The sequence below is a fragment of the Chaetodon trifascialis genome, chromosome 2 (assembly GCF_039877785.1).
Source record: "Chaetodon trifascialis isolate fChaTrf1 chromosome 2, fChaTrf1.hap1, whole genome shotgun sequence".
NCBI classification, from domain to species: domain Eukaryota; kingdom Metazoa; phylum Chordata; class Actinopteri; order Chaetodontiformes; family Chaetodontidae; genus Chaetodon; species Chaetodon trifascialis.
This window is the reverse complement of record NC_092057.1, coordinates 19,301,624-19,319,535: the sequence shown is the minus strand read 5'-3', so window position 1 is coordinate 19,319,535 and position 17,912 is coordinate 19,301,624. Positions and strand designations below refer to the sequence as shown.

General features: G+C 43.8%; 2 protein-coding genes across 3 annotated transcripts; both read left to right on the top strand.

Annotated features, from left to right (window-relative positions):
• Positions 1–1,254: 1,254 nt before the first annotated feature.
• On the top strand, positions 1,255–7,909 carry znf207b (zinc finger protein 207, b). 2 transcript variants are annotated; one of them, XM_070978980.1, is made up of 11 exons: positions 1,255–1,403; positions 1,934–2,060; positions 2,231–2,369; positions 2,494–2,682; positions 3,291–3,366; positions 3,573–3,634; positions 4,042–4,181; positions 4,551–4,649; positions 5,596–5,844; positions 6,183–6,339; positions 7,093–7,909. In XM_070978980.1, exons 1-11 carry the CDS (start codon positions 1,363–1,365, stop codon positions 7,242–7,244), a joined length of 1,431 nt encoding a protein of 476 aa, XP_070835081.1. In that variant the 5' UTR covers positions 1,255–1,362; the 3' UTR covers positions 7,245–7,909. The 2 variants fall into 2 exon arrangements, with proteins under 2 accessions (XP_070835081.1, XP_070835090.1); XM_070978989.1 differs by lacking the exon at positions 4,551–4,649.
• Positions 7,910–12,133: 4,224 nt separating this feature from the next.
• On the top strand, positions 12,134–16,662 carry cd7al (cd7 antigen-like). Its single transcript, XM_070971563.1, has 5 exons — positions 12,134–12,309; positions 12,811–13,164; positions 14,257–14,640; positions 15,927–16,030; positions 16,444–16,662. The coding sequence occupies exons 1-5, from the start codon at positions 12,219–12,221 to the stop codon at positions 16,660–16,662; spliced, it is 1,152 nt and encodes a 383-aa protein (XP_070827664.1). The 5' UTR covers positions 12,134–12,218.
• Positions 16,663–17,912: the final 1,250 nt, after the last annotated feature.

Below are 17,912 nucleotides of genomic sequence, written 5' to 3'. Positions count from 1 at the left end.
ATTTTGTTCCAGAAGAGGCATAACCAAAGGAACAAAAAAGACTGGACGCTATACACATGATGCCAAGGCTTGAGACCCAGTTTCTGTTCCCGCGACGCTGTCTCCATCCAGCGGACGACATAGCAGGTTGCAATCGTACGCATGTGGACAGACGTCTTGCGAGGTCAGCCAGCACTCCCACTGACCTGAGACTCACCGCCCACAGTGTGCAGAGAGGTCTGCACATGGAGCACAGCGTCAGGCCTGCCAGAGAGAGAAATCCCGATCATTTCTTAATATCATGGAACAGCCGATGAGATGCTTTCGAGCAGGGGTCCCCAACCTTTTTTTTCCCGATACGGAACGGTTTCACGTCAAGCAAAAAAAGGAAACGAATAAAAACAAATTATTAAAACTACAACTCGCCATTAAGCTGAATGTAGTTGTTGTAATTAGTGGGAGCCCTGCGCTTGTTTTCTTCAGTGAGAAGACTTCATATTACGCGGAGCGGGCTTGGTGCGTGAGCATCACCTGAAGCGATAAAACCCTGATTTAAGTAGGACTGCTGATATTGTCTCTTATATGCAGCTTTCTTCTTCTTCTTCTTCTTCTTCTTCTTCTTCTTCTTCTTCTTCTTCTTCTTCTTCTTCTTCTTCTTCTTCTTCTTCTTCTTCTTCTTCTTCTTCTTCTTCTTCTTCTTTTGGCCTTTTCCCCTTTCCGAAGAATCTCTCCAAAGACGCCCCTGCCCTGCATGTTTTAGATGTTTCCTGCTCCAACACACCTGATTCAAATGAGTGGCTCGTCATCAAACCACTGCAGAGCTTGAGTGCGTTTCTTCTTATTGAGCAGATCTACGGTTTGCACAATAAGAAAATTCGCGATAAAACAGACACAAAACAAGAACAAAGATGGTAAAGCACAGGCAGTATTAAGTTACGTTATATAGATAAATAAAGTTATATCTTATTCTTTTTTTTTTTTACTCTGCCATGTGCACTTTATTTGAACATGTTCATCTTTTCTCTCTCTTTTTAGCCTTCATGTCATATGTAAGCTGCTGCGTCCCACACAGCAGCACAACCTGATGCCTGAAAGAAAACCCTTTCAAATCATTAGAAAACCACCAAAGGAACTCGCTGAAGTGGGACTCGTCATCCTCTTACTTAATTGTAATCATAATAATTGACGGCCGTCTGTCTCCGGATCCAGGGGCGTATCTGTGACGTGACGTATGTTTTCTGTTTTCGCGAGACTCCTGTGACCACTACCACTTCCTCCAGCGCCATTTTCGGCGTTGTCACGGGACTACAGCATGCTGTTGTCAAACAGATAATAAGACTAGTGTTTTGCGTTGTGAGACCTCATTTTCAATATTCCTTCAGAATGGGACGAAAAAAGAAGAAGCAGATGAAGCCATGGTGCTGGTATCCTTTTGAGTGGACTGCACGAGAGCGACGAAGAAATGCTAGAGGCTAGCTTGACAAAGGAAGGCCTAAGCTAGCCTCTCTGTGGGTTTATCGATTTGGAAGCTAATGCTAGCTTAGCTGTTTGGTCATTTTATGCTAACAAATCGGTTTGTGGGCTGAATTTATCCAGTCTTTATTTGATACACACACATATATATAACATATTTGGCGTCGAGTACATTTATGCAGCAGCCGATTGCCTTCGTTCACGGGATTGCGAAGAGAAAACAAACTCGAATTACCTCCGAGGTTAGCAAGCTAATCTGATAGCAACGCATTGACGAATCGGGGTAATGTGACTCAAGCCGTGTGGCTAATTGGGCTGAATCCTTGTTTTCCAAATTGTTGTGCAACTAAATCTTACAAGTAGCCCTGCCCAGTCATCGATCCTAAAAACTAACTCGCGCCGTAGATAATAGGATATTTAGGTGACATCAACGTTATGTTTTGCTCCTGTTTCAAACACAATCCTTAACTCCTTGCTAAAGGTATTGTAATCGAGACTTTGATGATGAAAAGATCCTCATTCAGCATCAGAAGGCAAAACATTTTAAATGCCATATCTGCCACAAAAAGTTGTACACTGGCCCAGGCCTGGCCATTCACTGCATGCAGGTGGGTTCACGTCCCCTCATCATTTGTCACACTTAACGTGAGGTTACGTGTGTTTGGGTACCTGGAACATTTTGATCCAAAAAGTGCTATCTCTGTTCTTATTAAGAGAGCAATGACTGGACTTTGATTGTTACGACACTTGGCGCTGGCTCACTTTTCATTTATTTCAGGTGCACAAAGAGACGATTGACAGTGTACCAAATGCAATTCCTGGAAGAACAGACATCGAGCTGGAGATCTATGGTATGGAGGGGATTCCAGAGAAAGACATGCAGGAAAGAAGACGGACGTTAGAGCAGAAGTCACAAGGTCTGTACTCTTCCATGTACTTTTCTTACCAGTTTGAGAAAAAGTGTTGATTGCATCCATGTCTAAATTCATGTTTTGTTTGTTGTTTACCTTTTTGGTATGAGCATTGTTTCTCTGTTTTCAGAGAGTCAAAAGAAAAAATCCAACAATCAGGATGACTCTGATGAGGATGATGATGACGATGATGAAGCAGGACCATCAGTGCAGCAGACTCCTGGTGTCCCGCCCCAGGCAGGCTACGCTGCGCCAATGGCCCAGCTTGGGATGCCGCCTGTGGCTGGCGCACCTGGGATGCACCCCGGAGGATATCAAGGCAAGAGCTCAACCCGACAAGATTTATTATTGAGGGTCATGACTGTACCTGTGAAGAAATAAGAGTAAATATAGATACAAATAGATGTTTACTCTGGAGTGAGTTGCATTGATACAGCTTAACATGGGGCTCTGCAGCAAGGCTGTTCATGTACCTGTTCATCTACCGAAAAATATGTCAGCAGAAAGTATTCATTTCTAACACCATGAAACTTATTTCATAGTCTAAACTCAAAGTTTAGGGCTTGAGACTTGAATGTGACTTACAGAACCAGGACCTCGCCCCACATCTGCTAATTAGGTGGTCGATTTTTCTTGATTTTATTTATTTATTTGATGCGTCAGATTTTCTTATTTTGAGGTAGAATCTAATATTTATGAAATTAAAACCTGTCCCACTGCTCTCTACATTACACATGAAGCATCCACGATGATCTGCAGTCTTTTCAAAATGTATCAAAACTGTGATCAATAAACTGTCCAGTTAAAGCAGGAGGAGCTTTGGGCGGGTGTGGGAATATAGTCGTCTGTTGTGTGTTCGGTTGTCTGTTTGGTGTGACTCTGTGTTGGCTTGGTAAACACAACATTTCCTGTGACTCATTGTTACAGGAATGCCTCCCATGATGCCGGGCGTCCCTCCCATGATGCACGGCATGCCTCCTGCCATGCATGGCATGCCACCAGGGTACGAGCTCTCTCATCAACAGTGTTGGAAGATGCATTTTCGCATTCAGTGCTGCTATCTGTTGGATTCTTTATTCTTTTGTTCTGATCATATGCCCACACAACATCTTACTGTGTTTGTTTTGGGGTCTAGTTCGGATGTAATTTCACCATAAATACAGAAACACCAAGTCATCATTATCTTATTGGTCTTATTCTCTTCTGCAGAATGATGCCAATGGGTGGGATGATGCCTCCCATGATGCCAGGGATGCCTGGTATACCCCCCGGTGAGTTCTGGTTGTCTTTAGGATTTAAAATCCTACACGCATAAACTGATAATAATGCTGATCTTTTTCCAACAATATTGTCTGTTTCTCACAAAAGATTTCTGACAAATTCTGGCCCGTGTGTGTTTGCCCATGTTCATTTGAACATTTCTTGGATGCTAAAAAAAAACAAAAAAAAACACCTTGTTGCTATTGTTTTTAGATCATAAGGCACAGCAGATGTAGCTGAATATGCAACCTGTTTTTGTTTGTAAAATGTTTGATTGCAGGCTGAAAAAAGCTTTCAGGACCAGTCTTTGGTCTTTGAAATCCTTTATGCATCTGTGCGCTCTGCTTGCTGATTTTGTACACTTTCAGTGTAACATGACGTCAGTACAGTTATCGGACCTGTTTGGTTGATTGTTTAGGAATGCCACCTCACATGGCTCCAAGGCCAGGGATGCCCCACATGGCCCCGGCCCCCGCAGCAGGAGCGATACCCAGTCGACCAGTGGCACCAGCGGTCCAACCTGCCGTCACCAAACCTCTCTTCCCCAGTGCAGCACAGGTGGGCACCATGCACCTCCACTCAAAAACACACACATTTCAGAGTTTCCATGTTTCCGTAAGCCTGTCTTCATATTGGAGGTAGATAATGGCTACATTTTGCGCTGTTAAACCTTCTTTATAGTTTCTTTTGAACACAGCACTCAGGGATATTGTGTACATATTTTATTTCCCACCACTTCTGATTTCTGATATTCCTTTTCCTCATTTCCTATAGTCAGCTGTTCCTCTTTTCTGCCTCTCTCACCCCAGTTTTGGTTTTTTGAATCAGTATCACTGTCATAGTATATTTAGTTCTCATAACTGAACTCGGATAGACTGTGGACATGTTACATGCCAATGCTGTGATCTCCTTTCCACCATGCTGCAGATGGGCTCTGGTGTTCATAGCAGCACAGCAGCTGTTTCCTCTCCACCTGCAGACCTTCAGTCTGTCTCCTCCCAGCCATCCTTTCCTAACACGCCACAAGTATGCTCACAGACAGGACTTTGACTTGGACTGTGGCAGCTGCATGCAGCTTATTTATTAACTGTGCCTGTAAATTCCCAACTAGGCCAATTACTAACTGTGTTTGCCTCGTGAAATAAGATAAGATCAGATCAGATCTATTTGATCTTATCTTAAATTCCCAACTTGGCCGAATACTAACTGTATTTGCCTTGTAAGCCGACTTGTGCATCAAAATGAACATGCTGGACATGGATGATGGTGTCAGAGGATAAATATCCCTGACAAAAACTGACATATTCTTTTGTCTGTGAGCTTTATTACGATGCATGTGCTTTAATTAACACAAAATGAGGCATAGCAGTGAATTTACATGGATCTTACTCTGCATCGTCCACCCCACCTGAAGCATGCATTCTGCAATCTTCTCATCATGCTTTGAAATGACTGAAACGCTGTCAGTTTTTTTGGTTTCCCACAATCTAAACTCTAACTAGTATGTTAATTAGACGCACTTGTATCCTGGGTTTATTAATTTAATCTAATTCTAATTCTGGATAGAATTCATTGAACTGATGTCATGGAGTCTTTGCACGTGGATGGTGTACAGAGAAAAGAGTGTTTAAAGACTTGTGATCCTCAAATGATTTCACTGATCTATTGGCATCATGTAATTCACAAGTCAAATTGATATATATTTTCCACATTTAAAGTGAGATCTTATTGCTGTCACTTGATTCAGAGTGAGCAAATTATTAACGAAAGTGTAATAGTAAATTGAATGTTATGCTTTGTATTTGTAAAGTAATTTATTACCTAATGATCGTCACAAAAGTGTAATCCTTCAACTCTTTTGTGTCTTTAAACTTGTGTGTGTGTGTATTTCTTGGAGAGGTACGAAGGAAAGCAGCAGCTTGCACTTTTTTTTTTTTTACCAGCCAGTGACCTGTATTGTGTCTTTGCACAGGCCCAGCAGAGCACTTCAGGAGCTGCCGCTTCAAACTCCCACAGTACAGTCGCCTCCTCCGACCCTCCCAAAGCAACATTCCCAGCCTACACCCAGCCCTCTGTCTCTTCCTCTTCCACTTCTGCTTCTTCTAACCCCTCTAGCAGCACTGTGGCCAAACCCCCAGCCACAGTGACCAATAAGCCTGCCACCCTCACCACCACGAGTGCAACTAGTAAGTTGATCCACCCTGATGAGGATATCTCACTGGTAAGTTGCTTGAGCTTTCCATTTTGACCTTTTCACAGTAAGTAATGACTGATACATATAATAGTATCTAGTTCTGAATATCAGTATCATGGAAATAGATTTTGTCAGATGGAGCGTTTAGATTATATATATCCTTACTTTTATTTAGTAGTTTCTCTTTTGTGGTTACGTTGAAGGATGATTCTGAACTTGCATATCCTCAGTGTGAAATCAGGGCACGCCAACATTGGTACCCAATTCCTCATCGTTTTTTGTGAGTGTTTATCTTTGTACTGTAAGGGGCATGACTGTGTTTCTTTAGCCTGAGTGTTTGTCTTGTGTGTTGTCCCCGCCAACAGGAGGAGATGAAGGCCCAGTTGCCCCGTTACCAGCGTCTCATACCCAGGCCAGGTCAGGCCCATGTGGCTGCTCCCCCAGTGGCAGCTGTGGGCAGCATAATGCCCCCACAGCAAGGCATGCCACCACAGCAGCCTGGCATGAGGCATCCCATGCACGGTGAGAGAGTGCCCGTCATGTCAAATACCCATCAGGCCTTCTTTTTCTGAGTTTGTGAATAATGTCCAGTCACTTTATCATCAGTCGAATTGTGGTTTTCGTTCCAGTAAAAGTTCAGCTTTTTTCCAGAGAAGAGATGGTAAACCATGGCACTCCAAAGCTCTTTTTTAATTTATTGGTTTCAAATGAGGCTGAACCTTCACACAGTTTCTCATGACCGTCGCTCAGTGTTAATTATTTTCAGCATTGCTCCAGCATGTGGCTCTACCAGCCACATTAGCCATGGAACATGCTGACTCCAAACTCAACAGGCTAAGCAGCTTTGTATTGGCCCTCAAGCAGTGTGGAGTAAAATGATTAGCACATGCCTGAAGCCATAGAGTGTTCAACTTGTGGGGACCTTTCCATCGAGTTAATCCACTGGGTCCTCCCTTCCTCTGATGGTGGGAGCAGATGAAGATATTTGCGTTGGTTCTGGCAGATAACAGAGACACTGGCACGCTGTGCTCATGAAGTAAAGTCCATGTCATGGCAGAACTTCACACCGCTGACGAAACCAGTACGCTGCCCACCCCGAAGAAGTGCTGCTGTAGACTTAAAATAAGTGCGAAAAGAATGTGTTCATGATTTTCTCAATATGTGAAGAGAGCCTGTCCAAGCTAAAACTAAGTGACATGCTGCTTTTTGATTAAGTTGATCTTAAACACCAAACAGCAGTATTAACGCGTTCTCCCCTCCTTGTGCTTTCTGCAGGTCAGTATGGTGCTCCTCCTCAGGCCATGCCAAGCTACATGGCTGGAGGGATGCCTCCATATGGGCAGGGTCCTCCTATGGTGCCCCCTTACCAGGGAGGCCCTCCCATGGGCATGAGGCCGCCCGTCATGTCTCCAGCTGGGCGCTACTGAAGCAGCAAAGCAGCCACCACATTAGGTTTGAGGTTAACACCTTTCTCTCATCCTTGTGCTTTTTCAAACCTAGCTGCAAGCAAAGAGCAGTCAGGCCAGTGGTGGTGAAGACCAACTTTATTTGTTAGAACATGTGGACATTTAATGTAACATCTTTATTGGGGGAAACAGCCAAAACACCACATAAGTTCCTGAAAGGTATTTTTGTCGTTCTGATTACATGTGAGGATATATATTTCTTTCCCCATAGGTTTCACTCAGGTTAATAGAAGTGAAGTGTGTTAAAATGATTCATATTTCTTTTGAAGCTGCTGGAGTTACATGAACGTACCAACCCCTTACAAAGGCAAGTTTCTCTTGTAAACATTTGTTTAATTTTATTTTGTTTATTATTATTATTCTTCATTTTTTTCTGGTAGAATGATTGAGGCCCTCACAGCATGCTTAGGTGCTGTTGGACTTGCGTCCCCAACCTTGGTTGGTGAGGGTCTCAGTGATGAAAATGATTCCAACTAAGTAGTGTCACAAACTCATGACTCATCAGTCTCGAGCTTTATTCTTATTTCAGGTTTGTTTTATAATATTTCCTGGTCAAAAGGGTACCTGTATGCATCCTTTGTAATGTTTTATGAATCTGGTGTAATAAAATTCATCTTGAAATCCAATGCTGGTTTGTCCTGACGTACGTGGAGGTGAGTCATGAAGGTTTGTACTGCTGTTGCATTTCTAGACATCTTACGGCTCTTTAGCGGCAGGATTTCATCAGGTATTTAATAACCAAGTTTGCCATCATCTTCTGTTTGTTTTGATAAAAGACTGGATGTTACAGTACAGAATAAAACCGCATTAAGCACTAAGATGTTGGCCAACTTCTGGTTCCAAATACTGCATGTCACGTCATGATGATGATGTAAGTAATGCAGATTCAATGCTGCTGCGTGTAGATAGACTGAAGCACTCTGACACGGCCGAGAAAGAAACTAAACCTCATTCCTGGTTCATTAACTTTTTAATTTCTTTTTGTCTGTACATGCATACCAGTCCTGAAACATGCATGAATACTGTAATGTTAATGTTTTTCGTATCATAGTCATGTCCCCATGATGTCCTCCAGGGGGGCGAGCAAAACAACAAACCCAGCAATACATGAGCTCTGTGTTAAAATGCCAGTTCTGCCAAGTTCAGGTCTCACTTTAGATTGAGAGGTTGTTCGTGGCTTTGTTTTGATTCTTGGAAACACTCAGATAATTTATTTTTAGACCTTTATCTTCACCACAGTGTTTGCTGCAGATCTATCATTGGTTTGTCCCTGTGTAAGTCTCAGATGGTGGTTGTCGGACACAGGCGTGAACTGCTGAATGATGAATGGCTGATTTATGGTGGCAGGTCCTTGAATTGCTTGTGCGTCCTTTCCTGCACAAGTATGTGTTGTAGAAAGCAAAAGTTGTAATAAGATAATGCAAATGCAAGAGAGAGGAGACCCTCAGCTGCACTGATGGATACATCACCACATATTTCTGAACAGTATTTACACCTACAGCTTCAGAGTGACAGTAAATCAACACCTCGATTAGCATTTCCTGCAGTGCTGTTTTGTGTTGCTGGGTGGTTTTGTGTTTTGTCCAGCCTTCCTCTAAATGTTTTACATAATCAGCCAATCAGAGATCGCTGTACAGAGCGATCTCTCTGAGTAAACGCCATTCATGCAAAGATGTAGACAGCTGGTCTGCAGTGCACACATGGATCAACAAGTGCTTAGTGTGACAAGTTTTCCTCTGCCCATATCACTTACTGCTTTGTATTTGTTTCTGTTGTCTGTAGCCCATCCATATCAGCCTTAAAACCCACTCAGCTGGCATGCCAGGTCAGTTAAACCCAGTAAGTACCTGATCTTTATTATAGTGTGGGTTTGTCCTGTACAAGTGGATGCTAGGCCTTCTATTAAGTGATGTCTTTTAACTACGTTATTGATAATTAAGATAATAGAAGACTTCTTGCATAGGTGTTAAAGAGAGGCGTATTATATGGTTTTGACCTGTTTGGTGCGAAATGGATGAATACGGTAAGTAATCAGCTTTAAAGGTTGTGTGTTTGGGGGTCTTTTGTGTGAAAAGGTCAGCTCACCGTAATGAGAAGGAAAATGATCAGTGCTTCCCTTCTTTCTCCCTTTGTGAGCTCTTTCACTTTGATACAGTTGGGGGATTTGTTTGAGTCATGAATGATTAAAAATGAAGGCAGAGGCTGAGATATCTCTCAAGTTCCTCCACTTCTACAGTGCAGCACGATGGCTTTCATTAGACCCTGCCTGGTCCTTCAAACCCAGCAGCCCAGTGTGTGACGCAGGCTTTCCAAAGCTGAACGTTCACAAGCTCCCTCAGAGCCACAGAGGGCACCAACAGTTTTCTCAGTGATGGCTCTTGTGATGGTCATGTGTCAGACGGGTGGAGTGCCACTTTTTAAAATGAAGAAATGTCTCCTCGTGACTGCAAGTCAGAGACTGTTTTTCCTTTTCCTAACAAAAATTAATTTTTCTCTCTTAATCATTGAATCATCTTGTGGCTCTTCAGATTCTCTGTCGGATCCTGACCTCAGGTTGGGAACCACTGGTCTAGCTGATAAGCTGTAAGGTTCTGTCTTTCCTTCACTGATTAACGTAATAATAAAATATGGAAGTAAATGAAACTGCATCATTACAGAAACTCTCCCTGTTAGTCTGAACGATCCACAGCACACACTGTTTACAACAAAGTACTTCAGTGAAAAGGGGACATTGTTTTTGCTAACTAATGTTGCTGTAGATCTTTTTTAAATGTCATTTTTTAATGCATGGAGCACCACAAACAAACATTTACCTCAGCTGTATTTCGGGATAGGACAAAGGAACTGAAACTCTGAGCACAGGTTTGGGTGAGCTGACTCATGAGGTAACAACGACGTGTGTTTCAGTATCCAAAGTGTTCATTATACCGACTGGTATAATGCTAGTTTGAATGGATTAAATCTAAATTTCCATGTAATCTCAGGTGTATTTGTATTTAAATGAATTTAAGATGGATCTATGAAGAACAAATGTCCAGGAAGTAACTTGACAATAGCATGAAAATGTGACGCATGACAGTGTCAAGATTCATGTTTTATTTTTCAATAAAAGAACTGCATTATTTAACTGCCCTGCGTTTTTCTTCAATTACTGGATTCAAACTTAAGGTCAAATTGAAGTTTCAACTGTTGTGTATGTGTGCGCGCTTGTGCGGCCAGGAACCAGCGCACCGCCTAGTGGTAAATTTGGTGCATTACAGCCCGTTTTTACTGATCCACATTGACTTAGACTTTATCGATCCCAATTTGGGAAATTCTTTTATTGCAGCAGCAGGTTAAACATACACATAAACACAATATATACAATAAAGAAGATTAAGGATGAGAATTAACAGAAAAGAATTCTCAAAATACAGAACAAAGTACATAAACAGAACAATGGCAATTGCTAAAAAGTATAACTAAGTATATAGTTAAATAATATGTTTTATATACTTAGTTATATTCACATTGCACCCTTTACTCCACGTGATACAAGGCCAGCTGAGTCCAGTCTGATCAGTGCAGTGTTGGCAGAAATAACAGAAAAATCAATGTATCAGTCATTTCTTGCGCCCACTTCAGGAGCAGCTGTCATCAGGGTGAACTCAGAAGTGACAGAATCATTTATCATTGGCTGCTGTGCAACACGTCACATGAGCCTCATTCATGTCTCAGTTGAAATGATGACCGGCAGCATGACCAGGAAGTCCGGCCTTTAGATGGAACAAGTAATGAAATGGCTTTTTTTTTTCTCTCCTGGTGGGATGTTTCAAAGCATTCAAACCCACCGAGCGATGTTAAAGTGATCACAAGCATTTCAGAGAGACGACCCTCGACCCTCTGCAGCCTCCTCAAACAGCAACCGTAAATGAAACCACCTGTTTTAAATGTGCTTTCCTGCTGAAGGAGTCTGGCTTTTCATCACATGGTGGAGACTGATCTGCATGAACCACAGAGAAAACGAACTGCGACGCGATAAACATCGCTTTCTACTTATAGAAGCCACCTTTGAGCGAGTCTCTGCTCCTCTGTTGAGCTTAAATAACACTTACACGGTTAATGCGTCTGCGGCTTTGCCCCTCTCTGTGCGAGCACACTAAATTTAGGCCGTTACCTCTTTTTCCTTTCTTACTCTGCATTCAAATTGTGTTACAGCTCTGTCTTAAAGTGGCTCATTGCTGATCAGTCAGTGGAAGACATTCAAACATTTTCCTAAATACGTTATGGGTTTTTTTTCGTCTCAATGTGTACATTTTTTTCAATGCATAGGCCGAATAATCAAATAACGAGGCCGTCCAAGGCCCAAAACCTGAAAGCTTGAGACGTATGCTTTCGTTGTCTCGCCAGTCAAGCCAGAAGTTCACACGTGTCAGCTCAGGTGTGCGGCTCTGTCTGCATTCAGTCGCCTTTTGTTGAGTCTTTCCACTGATGCAAATTGTTATCATAAGCAGATATCCTGTTCTGAACATCATTTCCTCTGGGATATGCAAAAACATATTATCTGTGGAAACTTTTCTCAACCATGTAAAAGACAATTCATGCAAATGAAAAGAAAAGTGGGTGAAGCTGATTGAACTTTAAAGAGTGGGGTCAGGCTGCCATCTTTAGGCACCTCCGTGCACGTTGCTTCACGCTGTGCTTCTCATCCTGAACGCCGTGTCTCAGCCGTGTTGCTGCACTTTGAACCACTTCGCCGTGAGGCCTCGGCAGGAGCAGACCCATCGTACGTGGTGTTGGGTCGATGTGTTTCCTCTTGTGTTCGTCTTGAGGTTTGAAGGTGGAGCTTCGTGGAGTTCCTCTTGGTTTCATTTACAGTTAGCCAAACTTTTGTCACCCACTTTCTGAGCGCTTGCATCTGTGCTGTCATGGTTGACATCAGCGCCTTCCCTCTGGATGTTCAGTAGTGTCCTGCCTGCTGTAGAGATGCCTGGGCTCCAGCTCCTGGCCTGTCTGGGCGCTGTGCTCCTCTCGCAGACTGGATGTGGTGAGTTCACGTCTGTCGTCCAGGCCGCTCTGATCACCTGCTGCCTTCTTGTCTGACTGAATTGTTCTTTCTGAAGAGCAGCTCCGGGCCTTTCTGAGGGAGGTCATCAGGAGTTATTTTTTATGCACGGGGTGGACTAAATAAGGGGAACGCTATGAGGACTTGTTGGCTGTGAGATTAATTTAACTTTGGTCGTATTTCAGGCAGCAGGTGTGTCATGCTGGATTGTACTCTGAGGTGTTGCTGTTTGTCCATCTCACCTCTATTGAATGGATGCTCAGAAGATTACTGAAAAGGATAGGATTTTAACGTCTCCTAATTATTATTATTATTATTATTTAGCATAGGGTGTATTCTGCGCATGTGTCCAACATGATTTACTTACAGAATTTATAATGTCTTTGTTTCTGAAACAGTGACTTTTATTTAGAATATGATCACTTCTTTCACTCGTTCAAAATTGATCTTTTCTAATCACCTTTCTTTGATGTTTTGATCAAGTATGCGGTGACACGCAGTTCTTGGAGAGGCACGAGGGGGGGTCTGTGACCCTCCCCTGTGTGATTGAGCAGAGAAACACCTCACCTTTAGGAGTCTACCTGAAGCGAAGCTGGCTGCGTCCCAGCGAAGTGCTGTTCATGCTCACCGAGAGCGAGTTCACTGCCGGCAACGACGAGGACAAAACCCGCATCAGCATCAGCGGAGACCCGAGCGGCCACTCCGTGAACGTGACCATCTCTCAGCTGAGCGTCAGCGACACAGACCGCTACTACTGCGAGTTTGTAGTGGAAAACCCTTCCTCTGTAGACGAGCAAGTGCCTGGAAAGACTGAATTCTTCCTCCTTGTGAATGCTGGTGAGTTGCATTTCCCCCATTACACCCCGCACTCTGTACACCTGTCTGCGTCCCGCAGGTTAAAAAAGCTACCACAGGTAGTCCGCACACTGTGTTGACAGAGGGATTCTTCATTCAAAGTTTCCCTTATTAACGGTGTTTTGCTGATATAGAAAGTGTAAATAAATCAACACTAGAATCGAGCCAGTTCATATGAGCCCTATGTAAATAATGCCTTATTAAACGTGGTAGCATAAAGCCTCATTCTTCTTTGTGGTGCGCCTGTTATCGCGGTCTCTCAGCACTTCCTCGAACCTCATCTAAGTTCGCAGCTCTGATCATCTGATCTTGAAATCCGAGCTGCTTGACTTTTCAAACACATTCAGCGTTTTGTCCGCGATGATTCACTCTGGTCAGGCATCTTGTGTTTAAGCTGGCTGTGGATTACCTCACCTTACTACACAGTGCTGCTCCCAGATCTGAAAACACCCGCATAGACGAGGAGAAGTGAAAGTCCAACTGAATTTCAGCAAAACTGAGAATGAAAAAGAGTGCTCAGTCACACATATTCACCATTAACCAAGTGCTGATTCGCATGCACTGTTGGTTCTTCATTAGTCACCATAAAACGCTTATTAAGGCCTTATTAGCCCATGTTCAACAACTTCCTTACAGGTCATTGTGGGAAAACTGTGCCAAAATGCTCCAAACATGCATCCTAATAAGCAAGTATTTTGGTTGCAGCAACAAACAGTACAGTAAATGTTATTATCAGCTGTCCTCCAGCAGCCTGAGTATGCTGTCAATGATAGATGATTTTAAAATGAATTTACATTTTGGGACACATATAGCCTGTTGACTGCACTGTACACGTAATTATTTTCAGTCAGTTAGTTACAAAGGTTGCTTTCGGTTCTTCCTGTCTGGGGACAAGGATGCTCAGTGATGCCACGGCTCTAAATGCTGTGTACAATGGACTGAGCTCTCCCCCTAATGACTCAGAGCTGCTGACTTCCAAAAATGTTTTGATTCTCCAGAGGAGTACACATGTCTCCCTCTGCTCCAGCGTGCCTCAGCTCATATTCTAAGTGTTATTCCCTGTCCCCTCCGGAGACGCCCCTGGCTCGGCGGACGTAGGCTTGGTAGAGACGTGTGCCGGGGGCTCGGCCGTGCTCCCCTGTCTCGCCTCAAACGGGGAAGGCTTGGCCGTGGAGGGGGTGAGCCTGAAGCGGCAGAGGGGCCGGGCACCCGTGGAGATGTTGTACCACTCAAAGCGTCACCATGGCAGCAGCTCTCCATCCTCCTCCTCCTCCCAGTTCCCTGCGGAGAAGGTCCAGCTGACCTCTGCGCCCGGCCCCGGCGGCATCACCTTCAACCTCACCCTGCAGCAGCTGCAAGCAGACGACAGCGGCCTGTACAGCTGCCAGCTGCTCCTGCGGGGCAGGCCCGACGGCAGCACCGGTCTAGGGAGACAAGTGTTCTTTCTTTCTGTGCAAGGTGGGTCACAGCGGGGACTCCATGGCCAGATTACTTAAAATAACATCCATTTTACTTTTCAGGCTTTTCACCCTGAAATTACCACTTCTTTTCAGGCCATCTGTTGCTCTGCTGGTGCATCCACGTGTTTCCTCCCTCTCTTTCGTGCCGTCGTTTCAGTGCCGGACCCCTCAGTTCACCTCTCATATCTCAGGATGTTCTATGAGTGTAAACTGCTGCTGATAGTATCAGTAACAATGGCAGTAACTTCAGTCAAAAGTCTGCTGATTCATATTCGCCAAGTGAGCTGTTAAAGTATTGCTGTTTGTTCCTTCCTTTTAAAATAATGATTTGAAGTGAGCAGGTTCGTGTTTCAGGTCTCACGCTCTGAAACATGGTGTGCAAAAGTCATTCCTTTCACAATAACTGTTCCCCTTCTGTTTGACTTGTTTGTTTGTGGGTTTCGTACAAAGAGAGACGTCGCTAAAGCATTAATTTCATCACCAATAGTTGCACTGCATGCATGCAGTCAGTGGTATTACTCATTCAATCAGTTAATCCATGAGTCAGGCTGGTCTGTAGTCCACAGCCTACAAAGTGGCCGACAGTGTGCGGGGGTGGCTGTAGAAGCGGCAGACTGTGTGGTGTGATGTGTTATATTAAAATAGAGTTAAAGGCTTTAAAATATTTCAGTTTGGCTGAGATGAAATGTATGCTTTCATGATTAAAAAGTGAAATGACATTTTCTTTTTTAGATTTATGGCTTCATTTGCAGCTCGGGGACTTTTTGACAGTAAAATATTCACATATTTAATTGAGGAGGTTGACTCATAGGTTATTAAAAATAGATGGTAAAATGTAAAATGCCATCACCTTTGAGACCACTTCCTATTTTCAGTGAGCAAACCAACCTGCTATCACCTCCTGATATCACACCAAGCAGGGCTCATGTTTGATGCTAGCAGCTGTTTACTTTCTTGCTCATCAACACTTCGGGGTGGTTGCACTTCGTCCTCACGCCATGCAGAAGCCTCGCCGTCCCACCGTTACTGCAGCCTGGAACTAGGAAGGAAGTTTGGCTCGGTGGTTTCTGTAATCTCACTGGACATACTTGAGTGTGCTGCTTTTATTTTCAAAGGTTGTTTTCATGCTACAGTGCAGAGCAGCGAGGAAGCTGAAAGGTGTCAGTGTGGTTTCTCAGGGGCGCTCTGGCCCTGAGTGTTTGTGCAGCAGCAGCAGCAGCAGCAGCAGCAGCAGCGAACACGACCCTCTGATCAACACCTCTCTCTCTCTCTGCTTCTTCGCAGCTCAGTGCGGCTGCTCCAGCTACTCCACTCTGCTGTACGTTTTGTCTTCGGCCGTGGCCGTTCTCCTCCTCCTCCTCCTCCTCGGATTCGTGGTGATTTGTAAAGTGAGTGGATTTCCAGTGTTGGTCTGCCTTTACACAAGAGGGGGAAAATAAAACTGACGCGTTACCACGAGCAGCACCTGCCTGTTGAGAGCGTGCCATAGAGTTCCTCTGCAGCTCACCACAAAACCACACTAGTTTCACAACTTGTTGCTGTCACTTGTCTGAATGTTTTTCTTAAAGTTCAGTGCTGAAGGCAGTGAAACCTCTCTTCTACTTTTTAGTTTAGTTTTAAGAGGTTTCTACTTTTCTGAACCGGTGTGTTTTTCCCAGGTGGCAGTAAAACATGTCATGGTGAGGATTCGGCAGCTTCCTCTTCAGGGTGCTGCCTCGAGAAAAAATGACGAACTCTGATTTTAACACAGGAAATCGAGAGTGTGTTTGTTCCCTTCACTGATTTATTTTCCTCCTGCTAGGTCAAATCTCGCCGCCGTGTCATAACACACACTCAGGCTCCCATCTATGAGGAGATGGCCGGGGTGCAGGCGGCCTGTCGCAAACTGCCCCCGTGTCAGGAGGAAATGGAGCCCTCTGAGTACAGGAACTGCCCAGTGAAGAAATCCTGTCCTGAAAACCATTACGAAAGCCCCAGCGGTGCCCTCTGCCCCAGGAGGGAGTCAGAAATGAAATATTAGACCTTCTCACCCGCGTCAAGAACCAGAGCGACAGCTGTCTGACCTCACTGGACTCCAGTCAACACTTTTCTTGAAGCGCTTAAACAGCAGAGATTCTTCTTACACCTTCTTTTCATCTCATGCACGGTGGACCGTTTGAAAGAGTGTTTGTGTTTTGATATGTCCTGATGTGATACAGCTTCCGGAAAATGAAGAAATTGTTAAAATGACCAGATGGAAGGTGCATTTTTCAACACATTCAGGCTGCGCTGCGGACTTTGTGACCTTGAGGTCTCACAAACAGGCTGACAGCATTTCCTTCCTCATAAAACATGCAGAGCTGATTTTTAGAAGAAACCAACACTGCCAGTTTATTAGGCACACCTCTAAAACATTTTCAACAAAAACCTAAAAACATGTATTAACTGTATTAGACTGCATTCATTTTAGCTAGTTGTAATTGGCAGCTGAGTGCACATTGTTCAGATCCCTGCTTGTCAGCTGGCAGTCTTCTTCTTTCCTGCCTTACATTATTATTTCGCTGTCATCTTCCTGTTTGTTTTGCAGCACTGACCACAAGGACCTAATACTGCATTTACTGTCATCTCGCCCTCCCCCAACCTGTATTCTGCATGTTAAATATTCACTCATGTCCCTCTGCTGTTCTTCTTTTCAGTGTGCAACACATTCAAAAAATAAAACGGCTTTAAAATCCTTGAGTGGTATGCGAAGCACGCCAGAACCCAGATTAAAAACAAGGAGCAAGACACACAGTAACAGCCAAGAAAATTTGCAATTTATTAATATAGTCCGAAAGAAGCTCCATAGTCCATGGAAACATTTTTTCCGGTGCATGTCCTTAACAATCACATTCTATGAGGAGAAAAAAGAACAACATTAAAAGCCACAACTTTGTATTTCAGTTACAGACATTTTTCCATAATGTTTTTTTCAAAGTAAAGAGAAAGGCAAAGGCAAAGTACCCCCATTCCCCCTCCCACCCTCCTCCCCTTAGAAAACCGACAGCCTTAAAAGTCATGGGCTTTTTTTTTTCAGTACAACCCACAGTGCTTTAGCAGAAGGATAAGCGCTCATTGGTTAAGGATTACACAGCATGACGACGCAATGCAAAGTTTTGCTAAAACATTAGATGATGATGATAATAAGGAGGAGGGCGGGGGGGAGGAGAAAGTAGAGTGGAGGAAATTTGAGCAAAAGACCAAACAAAAACAACCCTACATCAAACCCTGAACCCCAGAGTCTGAGTCGAC

Coding starts and splice junctions, on each gene's coding strand:
- znf207b (XM_070978980.1), top strand. CDS start 1,363: ATGGGACGAAAAAAGAAGAAGCAGATGAAGCCATGGTGCTG. Junction 2,061..2,230: donor TGGCCATTCACTGCATGCAG/GTGGGTTCACGT, acceptor CATTTATTTCAG/GTGCACAAAGAGACGATTGA. Junction 3,367..3,572: donor ATGCATGGCATGCCACCAGG/GTACGAGCTCTC, acceptor TCTCTTCTGCAG/AATGATGCCAATGGGTGGGA.
- cd7al (XM_070971563.1), top strand. CDS start 12,219: ATGTTCAGTAGTGTCCTGCCTGCTGTAGAGATGCCTGGGCTCCAGCTC. Junction 12,310..12,810: donor CCTCTCGCAGACTGGATGTG/GTGAGTTCACGT, acceptor GTTTTGATCAAG/TATGCGGTGACACGCAGTTC. Junction 14,641..15,926: donor GTTCTTTCTTTCTGTGCAAG/GTGGGTCACAGC, acceptor GCTTCTTCGCAG/CTCAGTGCGGCTGCTCCAGC.